The 27,455-nt window shown below is 34.5% G+C and overlaps 1 protein-coding gene across 1 annotated transcript in view; it reads left to right on the top strand.

Annotated features, from left to right (window-relative positions):
- SCFD1 (sec1 family domain containing 1) overlaps positions 1–27,455 on the top strand; it is a 100,276-nt gene that overhangs the window by 21,448 nt on the left and 51,373 nt on the right. The window contains exons 7-14 of the mRNA XM_025870218.2: positions 604–693; positions 2,882–2,937; positions 3,916–4,001; positions 6,316–6,415; positions 17,451–17,590; positions 20,476–20,566; positions 21,125–21,198; positions 21,898–21,979. Of these exons, the coding sequence (XP_025726003.1) occupies positions 604–693; positions 2,882–2,937; positions 3,916–4,001; positions 6,316–6,415; positions 17,451–17,590; positions 20,476–20,566; positions 21,125–21,198; positions 21,898–21,979 (719 nt within the window). The remainder of the gene's footprint in view (positions 1–603; positions 694–2,881; positions 2,938–3,915; positions 4,002–6,315; positions 6,416–17,450; positions 17,591–20,475; positions 20,567–21,124; positions 21,199–21,897; positions 21,980–27,455) is intronic.

Consider the following 27,455-nt stretch of genomic DNA (forward strand, 5'->3'; position numbering starts at 1 on the left):
TGCTTGTCAAAATTGCAGATTTCTTAGAATTATCCAGATCTATTGAATTGAGTCGTTGGGGGAAATGGCTAAGAATCTTGAATTTTTAATAGCTTCCAGTGAAACTTTCTCTTCTTTCATATTTCTAGAGTGATTCTTATACCCACTAAAGTTTAGAAACCATTTCAGTACAGTGTAGTACATCAGAAAAGAAGTTCCTATAACTTACTCTAATACAAAAAAAAAATTATATGGGACACTGGGCTTGTGATAATTGATTTGCATTGTCCTTTCTGACAGTAGTTGGGTAATAAGTTCAGTAGTTTCTTGAGGCCGTCTAGTGTTTGTGAATAAAATTATGGAATATATTTATATTTGCTCTGACAAAAATTTTGTATACTTTATGTGGCAGATTTTTTTCTTAGTACTACTCTGATGTTGGTACTACTCACTCCTACTGATACTGAAGTGCTATGGGGTTTTTTCGAGTTAGTAATAGTTTTTAGTGGATACTTGTTCACTTAAAAGTGTAACACATGAAAAATTTTACTTGTTTGAGTATTTATTACAAATGTTATGAAGGCATAGAAGTTTGGTAACTTTTTTCTCTGTATGTTATTTTAGCTATTAACAGGCCAGATATCACAGACACAGAGATGGAAACTGTTATGGACACTATTGTTGACAGCCTCTTCTGCTTTTTTGTTACCCTGGGTAAGTTCTCAAATCTTTCTAGTTATTTCTTCAAAATATTTAATACTCCATTAGGAAAAATTTCAAATACATTTTTAAGTATGGAGATAAATATAACTATTAAGGCACGCTCCCAAGGTTCCAGAAAACACTAAATTTACGTATACCATTAATCCACTATACTCAGAATTTTAAACATTTCTTTGGTACATCTAAATTTACTTATAGCTACTTTGTGTTCAGTATCTAATGTGTGATTTTATGCTTTACTATTACTAATTACTGTTTAGAAACCTTCTAATTGCAATTTTAATTTTGCAGACACTGAAAACCCTAGTTAAAATGACTCTTACACTAAATTATTAAAGTTTCTCTTCATTTCACAAATGAGAAAATTGAGGAAAAGAGAGATACCATGAATAGTTTAGGATATAAACAGAAGTTTGAGGAGAATTTACATGTAAGCTTTGGGGCTCCCTTCTTTGAGGGATTTTTCTCCTTTAATTTCCAGCCCTGAACACCAGTCTTTGATTCCTTAGCTCCTTAAGTCTTCTGTTTTCTGCTTGAGCCGTTTTTCCTCTGTGCCTTGCAAACTGCAAAGTACCCTCAGGAGAAAAGCTGGTTAAAAATGTATCTCATTTTTCAAATACATCTCTTCTTTCAAAGTTTCACCCCCCTGCACTTTCTGCCTGCTTTCAAGTACCTTCAATAGCTTCAAATAAGGTTGTTGTTGTTTTAAACAGAGCACATCGATACACAACTTTCAGTCTTTTAATTAACCTTCCTGTTTTGCCATCCTACACACACTCCAAAATTTCACTGAATGCTAGGTTTTTTGTGGACATTAAGGTTATTTTTCCTTGAGGATATATTTTCAAGGTAAAGGTAGATTGAAGAAGTGTAAAAGACCACTGAAGGGGTGCCTGGGTGGTTCATTCGTTAAGCGTCTGCATTCAGCTCAGGTCATGATCCCAGGGTCCTGGGATTGAGCCCTGCATTGGGCTCCCTGCTCTGCGGGAAGCCTGTTTCTCCCTCTCCCACTCCCCCTGCTTGTGTTCCCTCTCTTGCTGTGTCTCTTTCTGTCAAATAAATAAAATCTTTTTTAAAAAAAAGACCACTGAAGTGTTAGAGCAGCCTTTATTTTGTAGAGTTCAGAAAGTGATTTTTTTCAAATAGAAATTGAAATTACTATCAATCTGACTGACATAGAAGGATATCAACAAAAAATTAAGTGAAAAAGGCAAATTTAAGAACAGTATGTATAATATCCTATTTTTCTTTTTTGTACTCTTCATAAATGCATTTATTTAGACTACATGTAAAAAATAATCTGAAACAGTCCATATCTAATTCTTAATGGAGATTATTTTAGGGTGCTGGAATCAAAGGGTTAACTTTATACATTTCTAATATTTGAATTTTATATGACAAGCATGTATAACTTGCCATTGGCAGAAAACAGTTTTATAAAATTTGCTAATATTCTACAATTTTACTTTTGCAGTTGACTGAACATGCTTTGTATAGAGTCTAGAATGCACCAATTTCAGCATGTAAAGATTACAGTGTTCTCAGTTTGTTTTCTGAGATTTTCAGTGCAGTTGGATTTTTTCTATCATTTTAGGATTCAGCCTTTGATAAAACTTGGAGTAATAAAGAAAGAGAAATTAAGAGGTCTATGAGCTGATTCAGTATTGAACTGAGGCCATGTTTTAGGAGCTTTTCGAAAAACATTAATGGAAGAATATGTTTTTTATCATTTAAATTAATTTTTTAAAAAAGACTGCAATCCTTCATTGTTAATTTGTAAAATCAAGAATAATAATACCAAACTGCTAAATTAACTAATCTCTTTTCATTCTTTTCCATTAAGTCAATTTAAAGTGACTCCTGTGAGTGAACTCTTTGGAACTGCCTGTAGGGAGTCAAATCCTGATTTAGTTTTAATTCACTGAAAGAAATCTGGTCACACTGATTAGCCAACGCCATATAAAAATGGTCTTTTTTTTTTTTTTAATTCCCTAATATTTTCTTTTTGAATGGAAAGGTCCATTTCTGAAACCTTGATTTTACTCTTGAGATAATAAATCCTCTTATGTTTCTAGCCTGAAATTGTATACTTCTCTTGTATTTTTGATGGTTAGGTATTTTACAAATATCCATTTTGATTAAGAGCTGAAATCATTGCTAACATCTGTTGTTAAAATAGGTGCTGTTCCTATAATCAGATGTTCAAGAGGAACAGCAGCGGAAATGGTAGCAGTGGTGAGTTCATACAGATATCCATTGATGACAAATAATATTCTATCAGTTGTTTTCCTTAAGTTCTTCAAGTGTTTTTGTTAATATTAAGTATGTGATTGCTGTGGGTTATATATTAAGTACCAAAGGCAAATATTCTTATTTTTTTGGGAAGCCACCAAAAAAAAGCAATTGTTGTATACTGTTATGTGATGGAGAAAAATGATTTACTTCAATATGCTATTCCAGCTGTTTCTTTTTTACTAAAATGTATATTTGTCTTTCTGCCTTGTTTCTCCAAGTAATGCTTATTTGATCCCCCAGATCATTTTATATTTATCTTCATTTAGCAAATGTTTATTGACAGTCATAACTTTTTAAAATGCAGTACATTTGCTATCCCATTATATTGGAGTAAAATATTCAGTATAAACTGGGCATTCAAAAATTTGCTTTACAGATTAAAAAATAAGGGATTAGAGAAATTACCGAATTACTGAAAAGGAAAGGATAAGTGGAAAGATGGAAGATACACTAACATTTTTTAGTTTTATTAGCCACAATGAATCATTGACTGGTGGAGGGCTGCTTTCTTTCACATATTCCATTTCTATTCTGGAGCCTCTTGCAGCCATCACTATATAGAGACATTCCTTGTAAAACAGAGTCATGATTGGGTAAGAGGGTGGCTCATTACTGCAAATCATTCCTGTACCTAAAGTAAAAATAGTCAGTGGAAAGTGGTTGTTAGTGAAATCAGGCCTGAGTCACAATAAAAAAGGCATTGGTCTTTTCAAGTCCAAGTTATGATGTTACTGAATAGTAAAGAAACTGAAATACTTAGATTTTAGAATTGCTATTTTGTAAAGAAGTTCCAAATTTCTTAGTTATGAAACTAAGAACACATTATGTTCTTAATGTTCATAATAACACATTTTATTAGCCTGTATAAAGTTCTGTGAAATTTTTCTTTAAGAGTTATTATCAAATTTGATTTTTCAGAAACTAGATAAGAAACTTCGAGAAAATCTAAGAGATGCAAGAAACAGTCTTTTTACAGGTGATACACTTGGAGCTGGCCAATTCAGGTATTATGTTTTATCAGGGTTTTGACTCAGTTTGTTCTTGAAATACAGATGGAATATTTTATTTAATTTACCTTCTGTTAGATATTTCTGTTTTGGGGGCGTCTGCATGGCTCAGTCAGGTAGGTGTCCAACTCTTGATCTCAGCTCAGGTCCTTACCTCGGGATTGTGAGTTCAAGCCCCATGAAATTGTTTTGCATTTTTCTCATCTGTAGGAGAAATTTTTCTGTTTATATGGCCTTGAAGGTCAGAAGCCATTCTATTTCAGTTATCATTAAGCTTCTTGGTAATGACAGAAGTAAGTGAAAAACTTGTGATGCTTATGTCTATTTCTACCTATCAACTAGTTTCCATTTTTACATTGAAATACTTGTTTATTAAAAACAATAGACAATATTGGGATGAAGAAGTAAAGAAACCCACACAAGTGGCTGAGAATTATTTCAAGGGGAATAGACAGTATTTTGGAAAATTAATCCCTACCCCCAGTTTTAAGTGAATTAATAAAGCCTGTAAAAATAAATTGATAGTCGGTATAACTGCCCTCCAGGGATAATAATTCTATGGTAACTTTCCATAGAATTCATTTCAAGTCAGTTTAGATGGCTCCTACTGTCTTATGTACTATTCCTATAATTTGGAGTTAACACTAACATGTTTCAGTTGTTTGTTCCAACTGTCTCAGCCCCCACATAATTTTAAACTCTTCTATGATTTCATTGCTGGTCTTAAATACTCTTCAGAATGCTTCTCATTAAGGAGAACAGAAACATCAAATTCTCACCTGATTTTTTTTTTTAAAGATTTTATTTATTTTTTTGAGAGCGAGAGAGAGAGAGAAACAGCATGAGAGGGAAGAGGGTCAGAAGGAGAAGCAGGCTCCCCACTGAGCAGGGAGCCAGATGCGGGACTCGATCCCAGGACTCCGGGATCATGACCTGAGCCAAAGGCAGTAGCTTAACCAACTGAGCCACCCAGGCGCCCCGATTTTTTTTTCCAACAGAAGCACCCACTGTAGCATCTCTTAACAGTTCCCTTTCTATAGTGCTCTCATAAAAGCCTTAGAAACCCACACAAAGGCGCTGTTTTATTTGGATAATTTCTAAAAACTTAATTATGTTATAATATAGTTGTCTTATTTTTAATTTGTTGGGTGCATTTCTAAATTATTTTAATTAGGGGTCAGCAACTTTGTTGGACTATTGTTTTGGACATTTGAATCCAATTGTAGGTTAATGATCCTCAATGAGAATTTGGTAATGCCTGAAGACATGTTTGGTTGTCACAATTGGGTAGATGCTACTGGAATTTAGTGGGTTGCATTATAGGATGCTGCTAAACATCCTATGATGCACAGGACAAGCCCCCATGATGAGGAATTATCCAGCCCCAAATCTCAGCAGTGCTGAATTAAGAAACTTTGCCATAGGCTATCTTTCCTTGCCTTTCACCTAGCTCTGGAGTAATAAACGATAATAGGTGGTAAGGGTGCCACTCCTACTTATTTATTGCAGAGTTTTATAATCAGTGCAGTGCATTTTTAATCAGTGCAGTGTAATGAGTTACTAAAATGGTCAGAGTTCCCTTGCAGGACAAAATATGAATAGTTAATATAATCATATAACAGTATCTTTTGAAAATTGATGTATACCCTTGATACAGTATTGCCAAAGCAGACCTTTACAACTTTTGGAGACATATGGCAACAGATGACTTTGTGCCTCACTTTGCTTTAAGTATAGTCTATTTCACATCTAAGTTGTAATAATGCAGTAAATAACATATGAAGTGTTTGGTAAGTTATATAATAGTTATATAATTAGGTACCATCGTGGCTTAATGTTTTAGTTTTATATATTATATGGGATATGGTTTCATGACGCTCTTCTCTAGAGTCTGCTTTTTGAATTTGTGTTTACAGAAAAAAGTTGTAATTTGTAATTTATGGAACTCAAACATTTTTGTAAATTTTTAAAATCCTACTCTAATAGTTTTCTCTGAAACTGACAATAGCTATTCCTTTTTTTTCCAAAAAAATGTGAAATACAAATCTAAGTAGAAGCAACTTATTCTTACTTTGATAACTATAAAAATTACTCTGTAAAAGTACTTGTATAGATTTTTTTCTTTAAGACCGTCAAGACTTATAATCTAGCATTATACACAGGCTCTGAGTAGTCCGAAGCAATACTTATGGAATGTCAATATTAGCATACTTATTGTTCATGTCCAAATGATAAAACCAGAAAGTATTAGAAAAATTGAGATGTAGAAACTGTTATTGAGTTACATAATTTTTTTTAAATGTATTTACAGCTTCCAAAGGCCTTTATTAGTCCTTGTTGACAGAAACGTAGATTTGGCGACTCCTTTACACCATACTTGGACATACCAAGCCTTGGTGCATGATGTACTGGTAAGAGGCTAAATATACCACATTTTACTAAAATGTAATACTCAATGGTCCTTTTAATTTAAAATTAACGTCATGACTACAGAGACACAGGTGAGAAGGATGAGCTGAGAAATATGAACAAAAAAGTGATGGAATTTGGTATCACTGGGTGTGGATGCTGGAGAATAGTGAAGCATTGAAGTGTAAAGTTCTGAACTTATAATCTTTAAGGTGTAAGATTAATTATTTGTATTGTTGGCAGTGATGGGGAGAAAAGGAATGAAGGAAAATGAGTGAGTGCTTTTTTTTTTTTTTTTTTTTTTGACACAGCATGAGTTGGGGTCGCTGAGTAAGGCAGAGGGAGGGGAGAGAGAGACTCTTAAGCAGGCTCCATGCCCAGTGTGGAGCCTGATGCGGGCAGAGCTCAGTCTTACGACCCTGAGATCATGACCTGAGCCCAAACCAAGAGTCGGACACTTAACCGACTGAGCCACCCAAGCACCCCTCAGTGAGTGACTTTAAAAAATTTTTCTAACAAAGTAATTTTTTTTTCCCATAGTGAGGAAGTAAATATGTTTCTCTCTGAGGAGGAAAGCTATAATTTCAGTTTTTTCTGGGAATCAGTTAAGCCTCATTTTATGGTAAATGTAAATAGCATTTTTTATATTGTACCATATGTTTTTTGAGGTAATTCCACATATGTAAAATCATGCTTAAAGCAAAAATCTGTATTTATATTCATGCATATATTCATCTACTAAATATTGTATATAGCATGTGATATACACAGATAAATAAAACAGGCCCAATCTTTAAAGTCAATGGGAAGAAAATATGTTCACAAATAAATTCTGTACAAGGCACTATGTAATAAAGCCAGACTAGTTCCCATTTGATAGAAAAATTTTAGACACAGAAGTTAAATGATTTGAACCCAAATCATTGGCTCTGCCAAAACTAGCACTCCAGTTTACTGACTTCTAGCCCAGGCCTCTAGGGATTATAGTATATAATGGTATCATTATTGCAAAGAGTGACTGAAATGTCATATGGAAAGGAAATGAAAAACATAATAGATGGTTTTTTTGTTTGGTTTATTTCTTTAAAGCCCAGATTCTAGCTGTAAGATATTTATTTAAGTAAATCAGATCTCAGGGTTACTGATGAAAATTGGCAGTTCTGTACCCTTCTGTATCCTAGAGTCCTGTGTCATTTTAGATTGTAAGGATGAGTGTCAATGAAATACTAGGCAACTCTGAGTCAGTTGAGAGGGCAAGAAGAATCAGAGGGACTACTGAATTAAACCCTGAGTAATGCAACATGGAAGCTAGTTTTAGGAGGTCAAGTAAGAGGCTGAAGAAGAATTCAGCCACAACTGGAGGGTATGCTGTCTGACAAAACATTTTAGATCCTGGTTCTAGCAATAAAGAAAGCAAATGAAAATATTCTTTTCTTCCTGGAGCTTACATTATGATAGGACAGGCAATAACTAAAATGAAATATATGACATTTTAGAAGGTGGAAAATACTCTGGAGGAAAATAAAGCAGGTAATGGTGAACAGGATTGTAACTTGAAAATAGGAAAGACCTCACTGAAAAAGAGGCATTTAAGGAAGGATCTAAAGGAGGTAATAAGGTAGTGAATTACATAGCTATGTGGAAGAGAACAGCTTTCTAGGCAGAAGAATGCCTAATATGTTTAAAGGATTGAAAGGCAGCCAAGGTGGCCAAAGTAAGGCAGGGGGGAAATAGCAGGAGGCAAAGTTAAATAGGTTATGGGAAGCAGTATAGCATAGGACATTATAGGCCATTATAAGGATATTGACTTTCAGTTTGAGGGAAATGGGGAGTCAGTGCAGTTTTGAGTAAAGGAGTGGCATCTGATACACATTTTAGGAGTACCACTGTAGCTGCAGTGCTGAAATGGACTCCTTGAGGGTCATAGGAAGAGTCAAGAGACCAGTAGGAGGCTGTTGGAATTATCTTAGCAAGAGATGATGGTGGCTTACAACAGGATGGAAATGGTGAGGGTTGTGATAATATATGGAATGCATAGCATAGGATTTGCTGATGAATTGGATGCAGATCCAAGAGAGGAGTCAAAGATGAGCCTGGAGTGTTGGCCTTCGCAAATGGACAGATGTCATTTATCGAGATAGAGACACGGAAGGAGAAATTTTGAGGGAAAGATCAGATATTGAGTATTAGACATGTTAAATGTGAGATGCCTATTAAGATATTCAAATAGATATTAAATAGTTAGATGTATGAGTCTAGAGTTCAGGAGAAACATCTGGTCTAGAGAAATAATTTAAGAGTAGTCCATTTATAGATGGTATTTAAAGCCAAGAGATAAAATGAGACCACCAAAGGGATGAATATAAATAGAGAAGAGGGCCAAGAACTGAACTCTGAGGCATTTCAACATTTAGAATTCTGGGTGATGAATAGGAACCAACAATATAATGTAGAAAGAAGCAACCAGTAGTGAGATATGAGAACTAGATCTGTGTTGTTTTGGAAACCAGTGAATTAACTGTTTTCAGAGAGGAGGCAGGAATTGGACAAATGCTGAGGACTAAGAAGTCACCAATGCATGTGGCAACATGAAGGTTATTACTAACTTTGGTAAGAGCAACTTAGAAGAGTTTTTGCTGTATAGGACAGTTGAGAAAAGTGGTAATTGCTAGAAGGGAATGTGAGGTCAAAAAAGATTTTTAAATGTGAAACATTCCAGCATGTTTGTATATCAGTGGGAATGATCGAAAGAGAAAAGTTGATGCAGGTCTGTAGGAGGCATTAATGATCAGGATCACTATAGACCAGGATTTCTCAACATTGGCATTGACATTTTGGGCCCGATAATTTTTTTGTTGTGGAGGTTGTCTTTTGCATTTGGGATGTTTAGCAGCCTCTACCCTCTAGGTGCCAGTAGCACTTTCTCAGTTGTGACAACCAAAATGTCTTCCCACATTGCCAAATACACCCAGGCTGTGAAGAGGGGCAAAATTGCCTCTGAGTGAGAATTGCTGTTAGTAGGCTGATGACAGGAATTTCAAAGCTGGAGTTGTTTTAGGGAAGAAGACGAGTGAAGAGTCTGGGAGTAGCAAGGAAGGCAGGTATCTCAGTGTCGGATCCATCCAGTTGGACTTCAATGAGAGTAAGAAAGTACAGTGGAAGTTTAGAGTAGATGTTCAGAATAGGAGATTTTGCTATTGACTGAATATGAGTTCTAGAGGTTAATGACAGAAAGGTTTTAGGAATTGGATAAGATGAGAGGTGGAATCTGAAAGAGGTGGTATAGGGAGCCATAGAGAGATTGGCATGATGATATAGTTTTCCCCTAATCTCAAATTAGATTTTGTTGGTGGGGTGGGGCTTTAGGGTGGGAGCAAGGGGTGGTACAGATCAGGAGTCATCTCTTCACTCCTGGTTGTATGTGGAGGCTATACAGAGCATTGAGATACTTTAGTCTTTTTAATTCCTTTTCTAATGAAAGTATTTGATGCTTTGAGCATAGGAGATAAGATGTATATACAAGTAATTGCACCATGAAGGAATATGCTCTTATTCTGTATTGTTAGCAGAGAAAATTGGGAAACATAACTTAGGGCAGAGATCTCCCCAAACCAGACAAGGCTAATCCTGGTCCTTGAGGTTTTTACTGTTCCAGAGTGAAATGAAAATACTAAGGGCTATGAAATGAGTTTTTTTGATCAACCTTTTTGCTAATTTGTGGGTGCTTACCTTTTTTATTATCCTTGTATTTTTGTGAGATATATAATTTACTAATTTTTTATTTCCTATTCTTGGAAGTTAAAATAATCCTTTTAGAAATACAAGGCGGGGACATCTGGGTGGCTGAGTGGGTTAAGTGTCCAACTCTTGGTTTTGGCTCAGGTCATGATTCAAGGTTGTGAGATCAAGCCCCGCATCCGGCTCAGTGTTCAGTACAGAGTTTGCTGCTCTCCTTCTCCCTCTGCCCCTCTCAGGCTCTCTTTCAAATAAATAAATAAATCTTTTGAATAAATCAAGAAATACATACATATAAACAAGTAAGCCAATTAAAAGTTGGCAACCGTGTGTCTCCAAAAATTCAGTTAAACAAATATTTTTTAAGTGCCTGCTCTGTACCAGACACTGCTAGTCTCTGGGATACATGGTGAACCAAGCAGATGTTATCCCTAATGCATGAAGGTTAGACTAGTGGGTACCTGTGGACATTTGGGTTATTATTGGTTTTAGTTTTTCTTATAAATAATAAAGCAATGCACATCTCTAGTTAACTTTCTTAGGTTAGGTTCTCAGATTCCGTATTACCTTTAGGCAGTCTTTTCATGGCATTATTATCAGAATATTTAGGTCTTATGAAAATAGTCTCTAAAGAGATTGGTTAAGATAAACTACACAATTTCTTTTTACTTATTCCTGCTCATTAATTTTATTTTTTAATTTAAAAAAATTTCTTCAATTTTAAAAAATATTTTAATTCCACTATAGTTAACATACAGTGTTATAGTTTCAGGTGTACAATATAGTAATTCAACAGTTCTGTATATTACTCAGTGCTTATCAAGATAAGTGTGCTTTTAATCCCCTTCACCTATTTAACCCATCCTCCCACCCACCTCATCTCTGGTAACCATCTCTTTGTTCTCTATAGTTAAGAGTCTCTTTTGGTTTGTCTCTTTTTTTTTTCCCCTTTGTTCATTTGTTTTGTTTCTTGAATTCCACATATGGGTGAAATCATATAGTATTTGTCTTTCTCTGACTGACTTATTTTGCTTAGTATTATACTCTCTAGATCTATCCATATTGTTGCAAATGACAAGATTTCATTCTTTTTTATGCCTGAATAATGTTCCATTATATATATATATACCACATCTTTAGTCATCTATTTTTTTTTGAAGATTTATTTATTTACTTCAGAGAGCACGTGCATGCGCAGGCAGGGAAAGGGGAAAAGGGGGGAAGGGGCAAAGGGTGCTCAGAGGGGAGCCCACTGCGAGGCTCAATCCTGTGACCCTGAGATCACGACCTGAGCTGAAATCAAGTCAGATGCTTAACTGACTGAACCACCGAGGCGCCCGTATCCATTCATCTATTGGACAGTTGGGCTGCTTTCATAATTTGACTACTGTAAATAATGCTGCAATAAGCATAGAGGTGCATATATCCTTTCAAATTAGTGTTTTCGTATTTTTGGGGTAGATATCCTATAGCACAATTACTGGATCATATGGTAGCTCCTGTTAATTAATTTTAATGCAGTTTCTAGATGTGAAACAACTATAACTGGGATATCATAAATTATTCTCATGTCATTTTTGTTGTTGTTGTTAAAACTGCTGCTTTTGAAGTTTCTTTGGAGTTTTCAAAATTCTTAATAATAATACCCTTTACCTCCACAAGATGGAGTAAAAGTTCTAGATAGGAACTGTTAACCTGAAATCAGAGCTTGCTTTTTATATCAAATACCTTTGCCTGAAAATCTCGAACACTGGTAGTATTTATATATCAGACTATGGAAACAACTGAAAATTTATACAACTTCCCTGTGTGCCAGAAAGATTCTTGTCATTTAACATGGGAAATACACTCTTCTAGTGAAAACCTTTGCAGTGCCCCTTTCCTTTTACTAGGATATAAGAAACAAAAATAATCAGAAAGTCATGACTCCTTTTTATTATACCTTGGTTGTGGGAGGGGTGGATTTGATTGTTCATCTGTAATGAGTAGTTACCATTAGGCAAAGGGATGGGCTTTATTTCATCTTAGTATCTTGTTCTTTACTTGGGCTTTGGTTTTTCATATCTTAGGTAAACTTTTACTTAAATCTAGGTTGTTCATGGGAATTTCTTACTAAACGTGTGTAGACTATGTGAAATCCAAGAAGACATCTTTGATTTCATTTGTTAAAAAATGGTATTGTTTTAGTATGTTTATATATTCATTGCTGTATGTATTATTTGCTATTTACTAATCTGTTTTAGGTTTCTACTATTTTTTTTTCCTTATCCCAGTTGCTTAGTACATAAGATTTTGAGACATATGTCTATGTCTGTGATGGGGCGTTATACAAAGATTTTCTTTTTCAATTAAATGATTCTTATAAATAGTCTAAGTTAGATTTTTCTTTCCTTTTTTTTTATGTCTTCTGTACATATTTTTATTTTCCTTCTTGTCACCATTGACCAAAGTTCAGGGTTTCTAAATCAGTGTTGTCTCACAGAAATAAAGTATGAGCTACAGATGTAATTTTGGATTTTCTAATAGCCACATTAAAAAGATAAAAAGGAATAGATGAAATTTATTCTAATAATGTATTTTATATAACCCTATAAGTCTAAATTATTAGCATTTTAACACATAATCAATTTAAAACTATTCTGTATTTTCTTTTTATATATTAAGTCTTAAAAATTTGGTATATATTTTATACTTCTATCTTAATTCAGACTAGCCACATTCCAGATGATCAGTAGCCACATTGACCAGTATCAGCTGTATTAGACAGCATGTTTCTAAGTAATTACAACTCAAGTTCTTTACTAGTTTAGAGACGAAATAAGTTACTTAAGTTGAGATTATTACATGAAGACTGGTAGAAAATGTTTGCATATTGTCAGCAATATATCTCAGGTGGCTTCTGGCCCATGATTCCTAGAGTTATAAGGAATTCTGCTTTAATAAAAATGAACAAGGTTATCAAAATTCCTGACATTGCTAAATCTATACAGAATACCTTGGCATCTGAATTAGGATATGTTCATTATAAAAGAACCCTCGAACTTTGGTGGATTAAAATAACAAATACTTATTTTTTGTTCACTGTATTCCTTGTTTCTTGTCCCATGTGGATGAGCAAGGACGACCTCTGACATATCATAGTCACTCCCAAATTAAGGTTAATGAGGCCCCATCTCAACACATACTTTCACAGTCACTATGACAAGGGGCAAACGATTGTGGGTTATATTTTAAATCCTGTTTCATTGTTATGAATAAAATTTTAAGACTTTTATTAGGGAATATTTCATATAAAATCACACAAAGTTACAAAATACTGTAATGAACCCCCCACATGCATCACTCAGTTTCCCAGACAATATGCATCTTATCCCGGACATTATTATATGATCTATGCAAAAATATATCTAAAAAAAAAGTACCATAATTTTATTATCATACCTAACAAAATTAACAATTATTCTTTGGTAATATCTGCTACTATCTCTGTATTCAGTGTTTCCTAATTGTTTCAAAGACACATCTTTACAGTTGGTTTGTTCAAATAGGGATCCAAACAGTATCCATACATTGCATTGGTTGATACATCTTTTAAGTTTCTCAGTTTACAACAGTTCCTCTCTTTCCACTCCTTTTTTATTGCCATTTTTTGGTTGAAGGAATTGGATTGGTTTTCTAAAGAATTTCCTACATTTCTGCATTTGGTTGATTGTATTCTTGTGGTACACAATTTGATGTGGTTCTCTATCCCCAGTATTTCTGTAAACTGATAGATCTAGAGACTTGATTAGATTTGGCTCAATTGTTTGCCAAAATAAAAGTTACTTTTATGCTTTTTTTTCCTCATGTGAATATAAATCTTAGCTCTGCGTAAATGGGTGTCACCCATTATCATCCAAATGTAATTTTGTTAACATTAGCTCTGTTTGGGTTTACTAGTCTGCTTTAACTTGTAAAAGGAAACTAAGACTGCTGAAAACTTATCCATGTTTTTCTTCTCAGTGGGATTTATTTTATCTCATGATTTGGGACACCATTGTCCAGTCTTCTAAGTCAAAGTATGAATATCAGTAGGAACAGGTTAGACTCTATCATGTTGAAACTAATTCTGTTGTCTTTTATTTGTGGATAAATGTTCACTTTCTTCAACATGATTAAGTTCAGCACAGAATGTTCTAATTTCCCAATTTTCAAGACTAAAATTTTCCTTATTTGCCTGGCTGTTATGCAAACAATGGAAGTGTTCTTGCCACTATTATTTCTCAAAATTCTTACCATTTTTTATTCCTTTATCATTTTGTGTTTTCTTTTACATGTTCCATCAGTACTTCAGTAATAGTATATGCTCTTCTTTTTCTTCTTTTTTTTTTTAAGATTTTTTTTTATTTGACAGAGAAAGAGAGAGAGCACAAGCAGGGGGAGCAGCAGGCAGAGGGAGAAGCAGGCTTCCCACTGAGCAGGGAGCCCAATGTGGGGCTTGATCCCAGGACCCTGGGATCATGACCTGAGCCGAAGGCAGACACTTAACGACTGAACCACCCAGGTTCCCCTTAACTAGAATTTCTAGTAAAGTACTATTTCCATGGTGATGACACAGCTCATTCAAAATAAAGTAACTTGTTAACAAAACTACTGGTTGAAAAATAAGAGCACACAGGGCACTTGGGTAGCTCATTAGTTAAGCGTCTGCCTTCGGCTCAGGTCCTGATCCCAGGGTCCTGGGATCGAGCCCCACATTGGGCTCCCTGCTCAGCAGGGAGCCTGCTTCTCCCTCTCCCACTCCCCCTGCTTGTGTTCCCTCTCTCGCTGTCTCTCTCTCTGTCAATTAAATAAATAAATCTTTAAAATAAAAAAGAAATTATAGTTAATAAGGCATAACTATTTAACTATCAGTATCTTTTGTTAATTTTTAAAGCAAGAGTTCTTCTGAGATTTAGCTGTTAATATCTATTTATTGTGTTTTCTTCCTTTTAGATGATATGTTATATAAACTATTTTTTACAGTATGGGGATGGGAAGGTAAGAGGAATTAAGTAAGATTACTGATGTATTTATCCTGTGAGGATATGAAGAGTCTATAGGAAAGACATAGTATTAGCAGGCTGAAATATAACATTGTATACTCTTTGTCAATAGACTTATTAATCAACTATGACAATTGGACATCTGTATATTTTGCATTCTTGTTTTTTGTGCCATAGAGGAAGATAACAAGGAAGTAAATTACTATATAAAGGGTTTGAGAAAGTTGCAGGGTATGGTCTAATGTATTAGACCCAGTAATGTTGACCTAGATATCAAGAGGAGATTAAATTGTATTCAGTACATTTAATCTGCTAAAACCTAGAAGTTTAATTATTAAGAACATATCTTAGAGCTAAGATGATAGTAATATAGCCATGCTAGATAATTTCTCCACATAATTTATTTTTTGTTCATTCACTCACTTATTGATAGCCATATTTTGTCTTTACTATTTTTGTATTTATTATTTTAAAGATTTATTTATTTATTTTAGAGAGAGCATGTGCGAATGGGGAGAGGGGAAGAGGAAGAGAATCTTTGAGCAGACTCCCTGCTGAGCTCAGCCCGACGTGGCACTCATTCCCAGGACCATGAGATCATGACCTGAGTGGAAACCAAGAGTCCGACGCTTAGCCAACTGAGCCACCCAGGCGTCCGTATAGCCATAATTTGTCTTTAGCTCACTTCTTCAGAGTAAAGTTGAACCATAAAATACTGTTATTACATGAGGCGCCTGGGTGGCTCAGATGGTTAAGCGTCTGCCTTCAGCTCAGGTCATGATCTCAGGGTCCTGGGATTGGGCCCCGCATCGGGCTCCCTGCTCAGTGGGAGGTCTGCTTCTCCCTCTGCCTCTACTGTTTCCCCCTGCTTGTGCTCTCTCGCTCTCTCTGTCAAACAAACAAACAAATAAATAAATAATAAAATACTGTTATTACATGAAGGAACCCCCCAGGTCTAAGGCAAAAGGAAGGGGGAAAGATAAAAAAAAAAACAACAAAAAAAACTTTTATTTTGGTTTTTGTGTGTTCATTTTTCTGAGAAAGGACAAAAAAAATCAAGCCTCACATGAGTGGGGCAGAAAAGTTTATAACTATATAATGGTCCAACTAGCTCTTAGAATTTATGTAAAAGGGAGTGCTATTATTATTGTAGCTTAATCAAGCCTCACATGAGTGGGGCAGAAAAGTTTATAACTATATAATGGTCCAACTAGCTCTTAGAATTTATGTAAAAGGGAGTGCTATTATTATTGTAGCTTCTGTTATAATTATTTTTAAAAAATACAAACCATCAATCAACAGATCAGAATGTTAAGACTCTCTAAGAGTTTAAAAATTTATTTAAGGGGCACCTGGGTAGCTCAGTCAGTTAAGTGTCCTGCTCTTGCTCAGGTTGTGAGATCGAGCCCTGCGTTGGGCTCCACACTGGGCATGGAGCCTCCCTAAGATTGTCCCTCTGTCCCTTCCTCGCCTCCTTCCCCCTCTCTCCCTGTTTCTTTTTGTCTCTCTTTCCCTCTCTAAAAAATAAAATAAAAACAAATATTATGTTTAAGATTATGTTTGTTAGTGGAAGCAGGTAAGCATCAAGAGGCCTGGTTAAATAAATGGATATGTCTAAATGTTGGACTACTACATAACAATGATAAAGATGAGGTAGATGTACATACACAGAGAAGGAACTCTAAAATACATTATTATATGAAGGGGCGCCTGGGTGGCCCAGTCAGTTGAGTGGCTGCCTTCAGCTCGGGTCATGATCCCAGGGTCCGGGGATTGAGTCCCGGGTCCAGCTCCCTGCTCAGTGGGGAGTCTGCTTCTCCCTCTCCCCTGCCTGCTGCTCCCCCTGCTTGTGCTTTCTCTCTCTCTCTCTGGCAAATAAATAAATAAAATCTTAAAAAATAATAAAATACATTATTCCTTGAGAAAAGTAAGGTACAAAAAACGTATAATGTAATGCAGTTCTTTAAAATTAAAAGGATATGTGTATGCTGGCATATGCAAAAATATTTTTCTAGAAGGACACACAAGAACCTTAACGTGATTTTTATGTATTTTTTGAAGTTTTAATCATTTGTATCTACTACTTTAATTAAAACACATAAATATTAAAGGTACATTTGTGTGTAACAAAACATTGGAAGGAGGTCTTTAAATTTCGGGTGTGAATTTTGTCCTTAGAATTATTAGAAAAGGCATTAAGAATCTGTGTTATTTTCCTTGTTGTAGGAAATGTTATGGTTCTTGAACTGTCACTTAAAAAAGGATTACTTTTTCCTAGGATTTCCACTTAAACAGAGTTAATTTGGAAGAATCTTCAGGGGTAGAAAATTCTCCAGCTGGTGCTAGACCAAAGAGAAAAAACAAGAAGTCTTATGATTTAACTCCAGTTGATAAATTTTGGCAGAAACATAAAGGAAGGTAAGTAAGAAAAACATGAGTAAGTTAAAGGTTCACCCCTTATAAGGAAATGAAGATGTCATCTGACTTAATGAATTTGATGAAAAAAATCAAAAAAAATCATGGTGGTTCTTCTACACAATGAGTAGGAGCTATAATTAGTCTGTAGGGATATATCTGTTTCTTCCCGGTTCCTAGGTTGTTTCTTGTCGTTTTTCCGGGGCCACTTCCCTTTTCAATAAGCTCATACCATATGATTTTGTAGATTTTACAGGTAGTCTTTCTAAATTGTGTTGTTGTCCCCACTGACCTTCTGCAAGACCATTTCTGCCTTTCATTAAAATAGGTTTTTGTGATAGAGAAACATTGAAGTGTAATCTTCCCTCTTTGTTCCATGTTTGCCTTCATACAAACAGTTTTAGATCTCTGTGGAGAAGAGAATACCTAAACATGAAAAACATTTATTTAAAGCACATTAGAAATAATAGTTAGTTGTGTGATTTCTTATAGGCAGATATACAGATCCCATTGCTATGTCCCCTTAAAGTTTAGGGTATTTCATGGTCTCAGTAATTGTTAAAATAGTTATCTAGTGGTCATTATGGCTAGAGAAATCATTCTAAACCAAAAAAAAAAAAATCATTTTTCTGAGAGAAAAAGAATGCTGCTCCTCAACAATTATGAAATAAAATGTTATTATTATTTTGAGTATTTCAAGTATTACTGTACCCATATATGTGACCAAGTCCTTGATATGGCTGTTCTTTTTGACCTCATTTATGTTTAAACAGAAGTAAGATAAGACTTGATTCAACCAGCTGGGTTTTTTGTGTGTTTTATCTTATTATTTATTAACTTATTTTTTTAACATTGCCAAGTCACATTGCTTATAACAAGGAATTTGATTTTCTCTTCAGAGAAAAGTCCCTGTCCTCCTCTTTCTGACTGGCAATTTGGGTACAGTTATAATTTATTTTAAATAATTTTCTTCTCTATGGAATTCCATAGTCTATGCTTTTTGCCATAGTGACAAACTACAAGAAATTACATTTACATTTTTTCTAAAGGATGCAGGATATTTTAAAATTAATTTTAGGATTTATATTTTCTAGTAGAAAAAAGCTTAAGAAAAAAATCTTGGGGTGCCTGGGTGACTCATTCATTAAGCATCTGCCTTCGGCTCAGGTCATGATCCCAGGGTCCTGGGATCGAGCCTCTATGCTCTGCAGGAAGCCTGCTTTTTCCTCTCCCACTCCCCTGCTTGTGTTCCCTTGCTCGCTGTCTCTCTCTCTCTCTCTGTCAAATAAAATCTTAAAAAAAAATTTCATTTATGGAAGATTTGAATATTTTCTTTATACATTTAGGAACAATCCAAGAAGTCGAATAGTAAGAACTTTAATTTTTTGTTTGTAAGAATAGCCCTGACTAACTCTCCCTCTGAATGTCATGCTACAGTATTCTAGAAATATAGTAATAGTAATATGGGCACAAAGACACTGGCAGATAGTGTAGAGTAAAACAAGTAACTTAAATCTCTCTGAGCTTCAGTTTCCACATCAGTAAAATGTAGGTATGATAATTCTACCTGTTGCCCTGTTTCAGAAGGTTTTTATGAAGATGAAGTGAAATAATATAAAGAAGTAACTTACCCAGAGTCATCCAGTTATAATTGATAAAAGCAAGAATAAAGCCCAGTCCTGGAAGATCCCAAAAGGCTCTGGTCCTAATTATTAATACAGTGTACCTCACCAAGACTGTGGTTAGATTATATGAGAGAATAGAGAAACATTCTTCACACTTTGTGTTTGGCATACAGTAAACACTCCATAAATGTAAGCAGTTAATGATGTCTGTTAGCCCTGAGATCTGAAAATACTGGAGATTTCAGGATCATCTAGTTCAGCCAGCACATTTTAATATGCTCAGTGCTATGTTCTGCCAGCATAGAGTCTCTTGAAGCTGAGGTTAGCGCCTATGGTTGTCATATAAAACTGGACCGTGGTCTTCAAAATCCTCTCAGGGTCTTCTGTCATTTCTCTCAGTCTCTACTGGATGAAATGTGCTATCATTAATGAAGTGCTATCAAATGTCAGGGTAAAGGGTTTTTGATTGATTGCTGCTCAAAAATGACCTTTTCTTTATTAAAGAAAGAAAAGCTTCTGGCCTCTAAAGCTGTAAATGAAAAATGCTTAACGTTAGGAACCATTTTATGGTCAACATACACTTATTTAGAATTATTCAAGATTAGTGCCATGTGAAATTTTTTCTACCAAAGCTTCTCAATGATTGCAGATCCCTTGTGTCTGAAGTCTATGGAAATTACTGCTAAGCCACACTCGCCTGGAAGAAGACATCAGGCTTTAGACCAACAAAACTGTGATCTGTGTTCTGTTTTTACTAGCAGTGTTCTAAGATATTAAGCTTACAGAATTAAAATTTTTTTTTCACAGTTGCATGAAATATTTTTTAAATGCCATCTTTGTAATTATATGAACCTTCTGACCCTCTGTGTTAATTTGGGTGGTAATATTTAATTGATGTTTCATATACCATTCCTTCTCTTTTTCAGTCACTTAAATATTTTATTTTTTTTTCCTAACAGTGTATATGTGAAGAAAAATGTGATATGGTTAATGAAAATAATAGAAATAAATTTAAATTTGTTTAGGTGTATAAGAATTATGATATGCATTTTAAAGAAATAGTATTTATAATATAAATAGATATCCAAGGATATATGGTTATATTTATGCTAAATTTATGCTGTATCATATGTTAAATATATTCAAATTCAAATAGGTACATTTAAATTAAAAATAAATCCTCATTGAGTATATTTCAGAATGCACACAAAATCAACATTTTAGTGTCATACTCATAGTTCCTTTTATTCAATACTGTTTCAGTCCATTCCCAGAAGTCGCAGAGTCAGTTCAGCAAGAACTAGAATCTTACAGAGCACAGGAAGATGAGGTTAAACGACTTAAAAGCATTATGGTAAGATTTCCTTTGCTTTCTTAGAATTACAGGGAAGCAGGACATCTGGAGAGAGAAAGAGATTAAGTTGTTTTTTTTCCCATGAAAATTTGAAACCATTCATTGTTTTAATAAGAAGAGTATTCTCAACTTACATAAAAGATCTTTGTCAAAAAGAAACCTGAATAATGAGAAGAGCAAAGTGTTTTAAAAGAATCATCTGAACTTATGGTCTGAAAAAATATATAATGTGGCTTCCTTTTAGAGAGAGATTTTCCAGTGCTGCTCATTCTACCACACTTTGACCTAACCCCAGAGTTCAGCTCTACCATTTATTACTACATGACCTGTGGCAAGTCTCTGTACCTATTTCTTTATCTGAAAATACTCGCTGGTCCTTCGTCATCCAACTTATTAGACGGGTGGTGACCAGAACTTTTCTGTAACTGTCAAAAATGGATATGTTTGTTCCTTAGAGGAGAAGAACTGTTACTCTGGGTGACTTAAATCTTAGTGTTTATCACTGATCTTAGGAATATATTGATTTTTATGCTTCTGAGATCTTTTTTTCCTCCTCAGGGACTAGAAGGGGAAGATGAAGGAGCCATAAGTATGCTTTCTGACAATACTGCTAAGCTTACATCAGCTGTTAGGTAAGTAAGCAATATATGCTCTTTAAGTCTTTCTGTTGATAAGATTTATTTTGAACGTTAAAAACTTGGCTAATATTTTTATAATAAGAAATAGTAGGTAATAGCATAGACCTTGAAAAAAAACTAAATTGTGTTTTTAACATGTTCCAGCTGATTTAAATTCCCTTTTTCATATAACAAATCATTTGCTTCTTTCACTAGTTAGAATTATATAATGGGGATATTTTTACCAAGAAGATAGTATTGGTGATAAAATAATGCAAGTTATTATTAATTTTATCATTGCTACTATTATTTTATTAACTAAAGGTTAAGTGCAATTTCTTTCTGATACTTACGAAATGCCTTCAAGAAGAGAGGAAATGTGTTTTAGATATATAGGTAAAATCGTATTTCCATTAATCTGACTATATTCTAAACCTCCAGATTTTGGAATCAGAAAGTGAAATGGTGGAATAATGATATTTAAGAGACAGATTACTTTAAACCAAGAAGCATTTCACCTATATTAAAGTAGTGAATACTGTATATGGTAAAGCTTAGAGATTAAATTCGGTTGATAGTTTAACTTATCATCTTGTCACTTTTTTACTGTTCTAAGTTTCCTCAGAGGAAACACCCAGGTGTGTGTTTTATTAAGGTCTGTGTCATTTTCTTAGAAAATTTAATGGTTAATTTTCAATTTTTTGATACTTGTAGTTCTTTGCCAGAACTCCTTGAAAAAAAAAGACTTATTGATCTCCATACAAATGTTGCCACTGCTGTTTTAGAACATATAAAGGTAAATTTAACTCCCTCCCCCACAGTATTTATGTATTCTATTTATGTCGGGTTTTATACTTTTTAAGATGATTTCATATTCCTGATCCCATTGAGGCCTCACTATAACATTATGAGATACAGTTACCAAAGGCAACATTATTACCTTCATTTTTTACAAATGAGGAAGCTTAAGAATCCAGAAAGAATAGTGATTTGCCAAGGTCACACATTCAGTAAATAGAAGTTAGAATCTGTGATATTTCTATTATGTTGCCTCAATATTGCCTCAATTCTATCTCTACACTTACTCTGTTAACAGTAGCCCTGTGTCTAACCATCAATAATACAGAGTTAGACACCCCTTTTACTATAGTACTATCTAAAATGTCCATTAACTTTTAGTTTTAGATGAGTCTTTCACCATTAAAGCTTCTGTCTCCTGTTGTACTGTGATTTTGAAAAAAGTAGATTGTATTTTCTATATATTGTTATAGCTCTTTTACCTCATTACTTTGTTCATGATTATCCCATATCAGCCTGACTTAATCAGTCCCTCAGTATTCTACTATCACTTATTCTCTGGGTGTGGAGCCGAATTTCAAAGACAGATTGACCAAACGCTAGAATATGGTTATTACTGACCCCTGCTTTCGGTGTGATATGTTACATTTGAAAAAGGAATGTAAAAAAGCTAAATACGCTTGTTGCCTGTCAAGGATGTTGATAACACCTTGAATTTATGGAAAGGGGACTTAAACATTTTTCTTTTTTAATGATCTAAAAAGTCATAAGAATAGGAAGGAGTTAGTACAGATGGATAATGGACATTGTGCAGCATGGAATTTAAACATGCATAATTTCTTTTGTTCCACATCTCAGTATTGATATTTGCTATTTTCATGTACCTACAGGAATAGAAATAGAATAATTGTGCTATTTATAGATAACTCCGCTGATGATATTTCCCTTCCATATGTAGCATCTTTGTAAAATGGGAAAAGGTTGCTCAGATCTGTAAACACCTGAGGTCATTGTCTCCTGTGGAGATAACGTATATAACCAGGCGAAATGTAACAGAGAGCTATATTGAGAATTTCCTTCAGTAGGAAAGAAGGGCTTTGCTTACAAGGTGAAGAATGAATCTAATATAAAAAGTTTTAAAAATTTACTGTTTCAAAACAGAATATAAGTTCTAGTTTATATCTGTTAAATTGTAATTATATACTGAGGATCTTATGATCCATTAAACATTTTTAGAGTACTTGCTGTGTGCCAGGCAGGGTGCTAGGTGCTACATGCAAATACATAGACAAGAAGTAAAAAACAAATTCTAAGAAGTTAACAACAGTTGTTAATAGTCCTATATGGGCTTTAAGATTTAAGCTGTTCTTTGGATTTCCTTTGACTTTAGTTTTTTTTTTGTTTGTGTATTTTTTCATTAGTAAAGTTTATTCTTATATTTTACTTTCTGACCTCAGGTCTCATAGCTGTAAAACCAGGAATATGCCAAGCTCAGCTCCTCCATCAAACCTGATTTGTGTAACCCAAAGTAACTGATTATTGTACCTGTGGAAAGCACTCAGTTTCATCCTATTCATAAAACTTTACAAACATTATCCTGCTACAAATTTATATGAACATACTCCAGGTCAGAGACTAGAGCTTATGGTTTGGGAAAATTCTAGCTAAAGTAATTGACTTATTCAGTCATGTTTTTTGAAACTGTATATTGTGCTAGGCACTGGAAGTTCTGTGGTAAATAAGACAAGTTCTCTATTCTTTTAGAGCTAATATTATAGTAACAATAAACAAAGTATCCAAATTAGAAAATAGATAAGACAACTTCAGTCATTTAGGTGATGTAAAAACAAGGTGATAGAGAACAGCTGAGAGGGCTACTCTAAGTGGTTAGGGAAATCACCTTTGATGTGATGTTTGGGTTGAGACCTGAATCACATGGAGCCACTTAGTAAAAATCTCAGGGCCAACCAATCCAGTCAGAGGGACTAAAAAGTGCAAAAGCCTTAGGACAAGGAATGAGGTTGGTGTGTTTAAGGATGTAAAAGAAGACTAATAGTGCTTAGGGTGAGGAGGGAAAAAGTGATAGACTATGGGATCAAGAGAAATAGCAATTTAAGTGTGATGGGAAGTCATTGGAGATTAATGACATGATCTGATTTCCGTTTCAAATGGAGAATTGAGTATGAGTGATGGGTGAGTTCTAGAAATAAGTGTGGAATTGAAAGACAGCTATTACTGCTGTCTAGATGAAAAATGGTGTTTTTTTTAAGGCAAAATTTATAAATTCTTTATGATGTTTATTTGTAATTTTACTTTAATGATTTTATATGAGTTTTTCAGAATCATTTTGTGCTGGTAGAGGCTATCTGTCTGACTTTAACATGCTACCATTGACCCACATAATTCTGCTTTAAGACCTGGTAATTTGGCTCTCTTTATAAAACAAGTTCAAACTAATTTGTCATTCAATGTGTTAAGTGATTTTATATAAAAGCCACATATTTTGGGATGATTGTTCTGCTTTAACTCAAGGAGGACACGCTTTTAACAGGGTCTGATTTAAAGAAACCATGCTACAAAAGACATTCACTTGGAGAAGGAAAATGATGCCCTCTATAGGATACACTGTTACTCGTTGGGTCATTCTTAAAAAACCCAGGCAACATCAGAACATCTTTAAATATCATTGATAAAGGAGAATACTTATCTTAAATATTTACATATCAGTTATAGTTGTATTTAATAAACTGCATACTCTAAGAAATATTCTGATACAAGAAATTCTTTTAGTAGAGAAAAATTGGAATGTTTTCTGTGAAGAGTCCTTGTAATGTTGACCCTCTCTTTTAAGTTATTCTTCTTCCTTGTCAAAATTAGGATGTAAATTCTGCTATTTATTTCTCATTACTGCTGGTTATAAAATTTCTTCTTAAAGTTTTCCATAATTATTAAATTTCTAGCCTTATAATATTTACTTTTAAGTGGCATGTTTATTTGTACTATTACTATTCTACACCAGGTACCTCTGGCTGTAATGTTCCTATTAACTAAGTAAGTAGTTTTCTCCATGGTCGCTTGCTCTTTTCCCCAGAGTTTATTGACTATTTGAGCTTCACTTCTTTGTAAACTTTTATTCACCTAATATTTTTTATTACTATTAGGAAGAATATTATGACTTTTTATGAAGAGATCTTAGAACATTTCCCTTGGTATTCATTCATCTTCATTTCAGTTTTGCATATTTCTCCTTTTGGGATGTTTAGATCATAGCTGCTTTTTACATTTCCTTAGATCATTTTCTGAAGCAGAATACTAGAAGGAAATAATTTCTTTAGAAGTCGTGACAGTTATCTGGCCATCATTGTTTTGGTGGAAAGCTAGAAGTAGCACCTCAATTTGCAACAACTTCGGCAAATGTTATGTTAATATTCTAAGGGTTTTAGTGGCTTGGGTGGTTAACTTTAGTTTAATAGATTAAAGAGTAAATTGTTGAGTTCTCATTTGTTTCGAGTAATCCATACCTTTTAAATCTCTCCTTAGCAATTCTTTCATTTCTAATACAAATATGGCTTCACCACTTGCTGGTTTTGGGGGAATGACTCCTGGGATTACTTAATTTATAGACAGATTTTAATTTATTTCAATTATTGTTGTCCCACCTGCATAGTCAAACTGAATTAAGTACTCTTTAGCCGATACCTAAGAAAAGGAAAAGACCCCTATGTGTAAGTCATAGTAGGTGAGAGAGAGAAATGGCATGATGTACTCTTTCCCCTGATGCTCCCACCTGAGAGGAAGATCTCTAACATCTGAACACTCCATCTGAATACAGCCAGCAAAAAACAAGCTGTTAGTAAGCTATTATGGATTGAGGCTTCATTGGTGCTGAATTTTTATTTTTGTTTTGCTGCTTCTTGTGGAGAAAGTTAAGAGGTACTGAATTAGATCTAAAGACATCATCTGATCAAGCAGATGTACTACTGCCTTAGGTCTACACTCTGTACAAGGTTTAGCCCTTGGTAGCAGTGCTAGCTTTTAACCTTAGCATCTCCTCCAGGGGGCTTATTTTACTTTGGCTCAACTTCTTTATCTCTTCTAGGGGAAGATAAGCTTTAAAAATAAAGTATACACTGTCTTAGCTGATTTCCACTAGTCAACACACCAAATTAACTGATGCCCTTTATTCCCTCTATAAAACATAGTGGCTGCTGGCCACACATGCAGACAGCTAGTGGCTAGGATGCCACACAGGTTGAATTTTTTGCTTACCTAAGAGTTATTTATATTTGATTCCAAACTATTTATGCCAGTTGTATGAGTAGGAAAAGAGGATTGTTTCTTTAAAACTAGGTTATACACCTTAGACTTATTGAAGATGGTGATTTACCTATTTAAATTAGTACTAGGTTAAAAAAGAATTTAACTGTAAAAATTGGGAATATCTTGAAAAATACTAAAATTGCTTTGCAAACGTCTGTAAGTTTTTTGGTTCCACTTCAAAGAATCTGAAACTAGAAATCATAGGTGATCCCTTATAGATGTGCTTTATGGAGGAAAGAAAAAATTTAGTGAAACCTCTGTACTCAAAGAAAAGGTATCGGACCTACATCAGCTGATGAGATGAGCATAAGGCAGGGTTATCTGCGCACATTCCGACCTTCTCTGTGACAGGCATCTCCAGCATGGAGGCAGCCCTGCCTCGCACTCACCCATGGAGCACTGAGACACTGGGATAAAGACCTTTAGAGGAAATGGGAGAAGAAAAAGGCTGAAGGAGAACAGTTTCTTTACCATTACTCTCTGGACAAGATATTGGCTACATTTGCAAGGGGCATTTATGTGCAAACCTTTAAACAAGGTGTGATCTTTATTTTATCTGCATTTAGTGTTGCAGATGAGTTGTAAACCCAACTGAAAGAGGAATGCCCTTCAAGAACTTTCTCTGAAAACTCCAAGTGTACATTTAAGTGTTACTTGAAAGGAGGACCTTTTCATGGCAGCCAGTAGTGCTTTCTGCTAAGCAAGATTGGTTTATATGATCATAATTAATATTTGCTGAATAATACACTAAAAGTTCTTCATGAATAGTGTCATCTATGGAGCTTAAAAATTGAGGAAAAAAGAATATATACATCATGTCTGATAGAAAACATCTACCACGATGCTATATAATTAATGTATGCCGAATGTGGTTCCATATTATTTCATACTTTCAGAAGTCCACTGAGAAGAAAACGCTCACATTGCCAACTTCGTATACTTTGTTGGTTGGTACTACTTAGGAAGGGTTCATAGAAACACTCACCGTATCTCTTCAACTTTATCTTTCTGCTCCCTACACCTGTTGCCTGTTCTCTCATATTCTGTTCCCTCTTCCTCCACTCGTACATATGCAACAAAAAGGGAAGGGAGTATTTATTTCTGCAAATTGTATCAACTTAATAAGGACTGAGAAATCATGATTGTTAAATAAA

This window comes from Callorhinus ursinus, unplaced genomic scaffold (assembly GCF_003265705.2).
Source record: "Callorhinus ursinus isolate GAN/ISIS: 27379988/994484 unplaced genomic scaffold, GSC_fseal_2.0 scaffold8, whole genome shotgun sequence".
NCBI classification, from domain to species: Eukaryota; Metazoa; Chordata; class Mammalia; order Carnivora; family Otariidae; genus Callorhinus; species Callorhinus ursinus.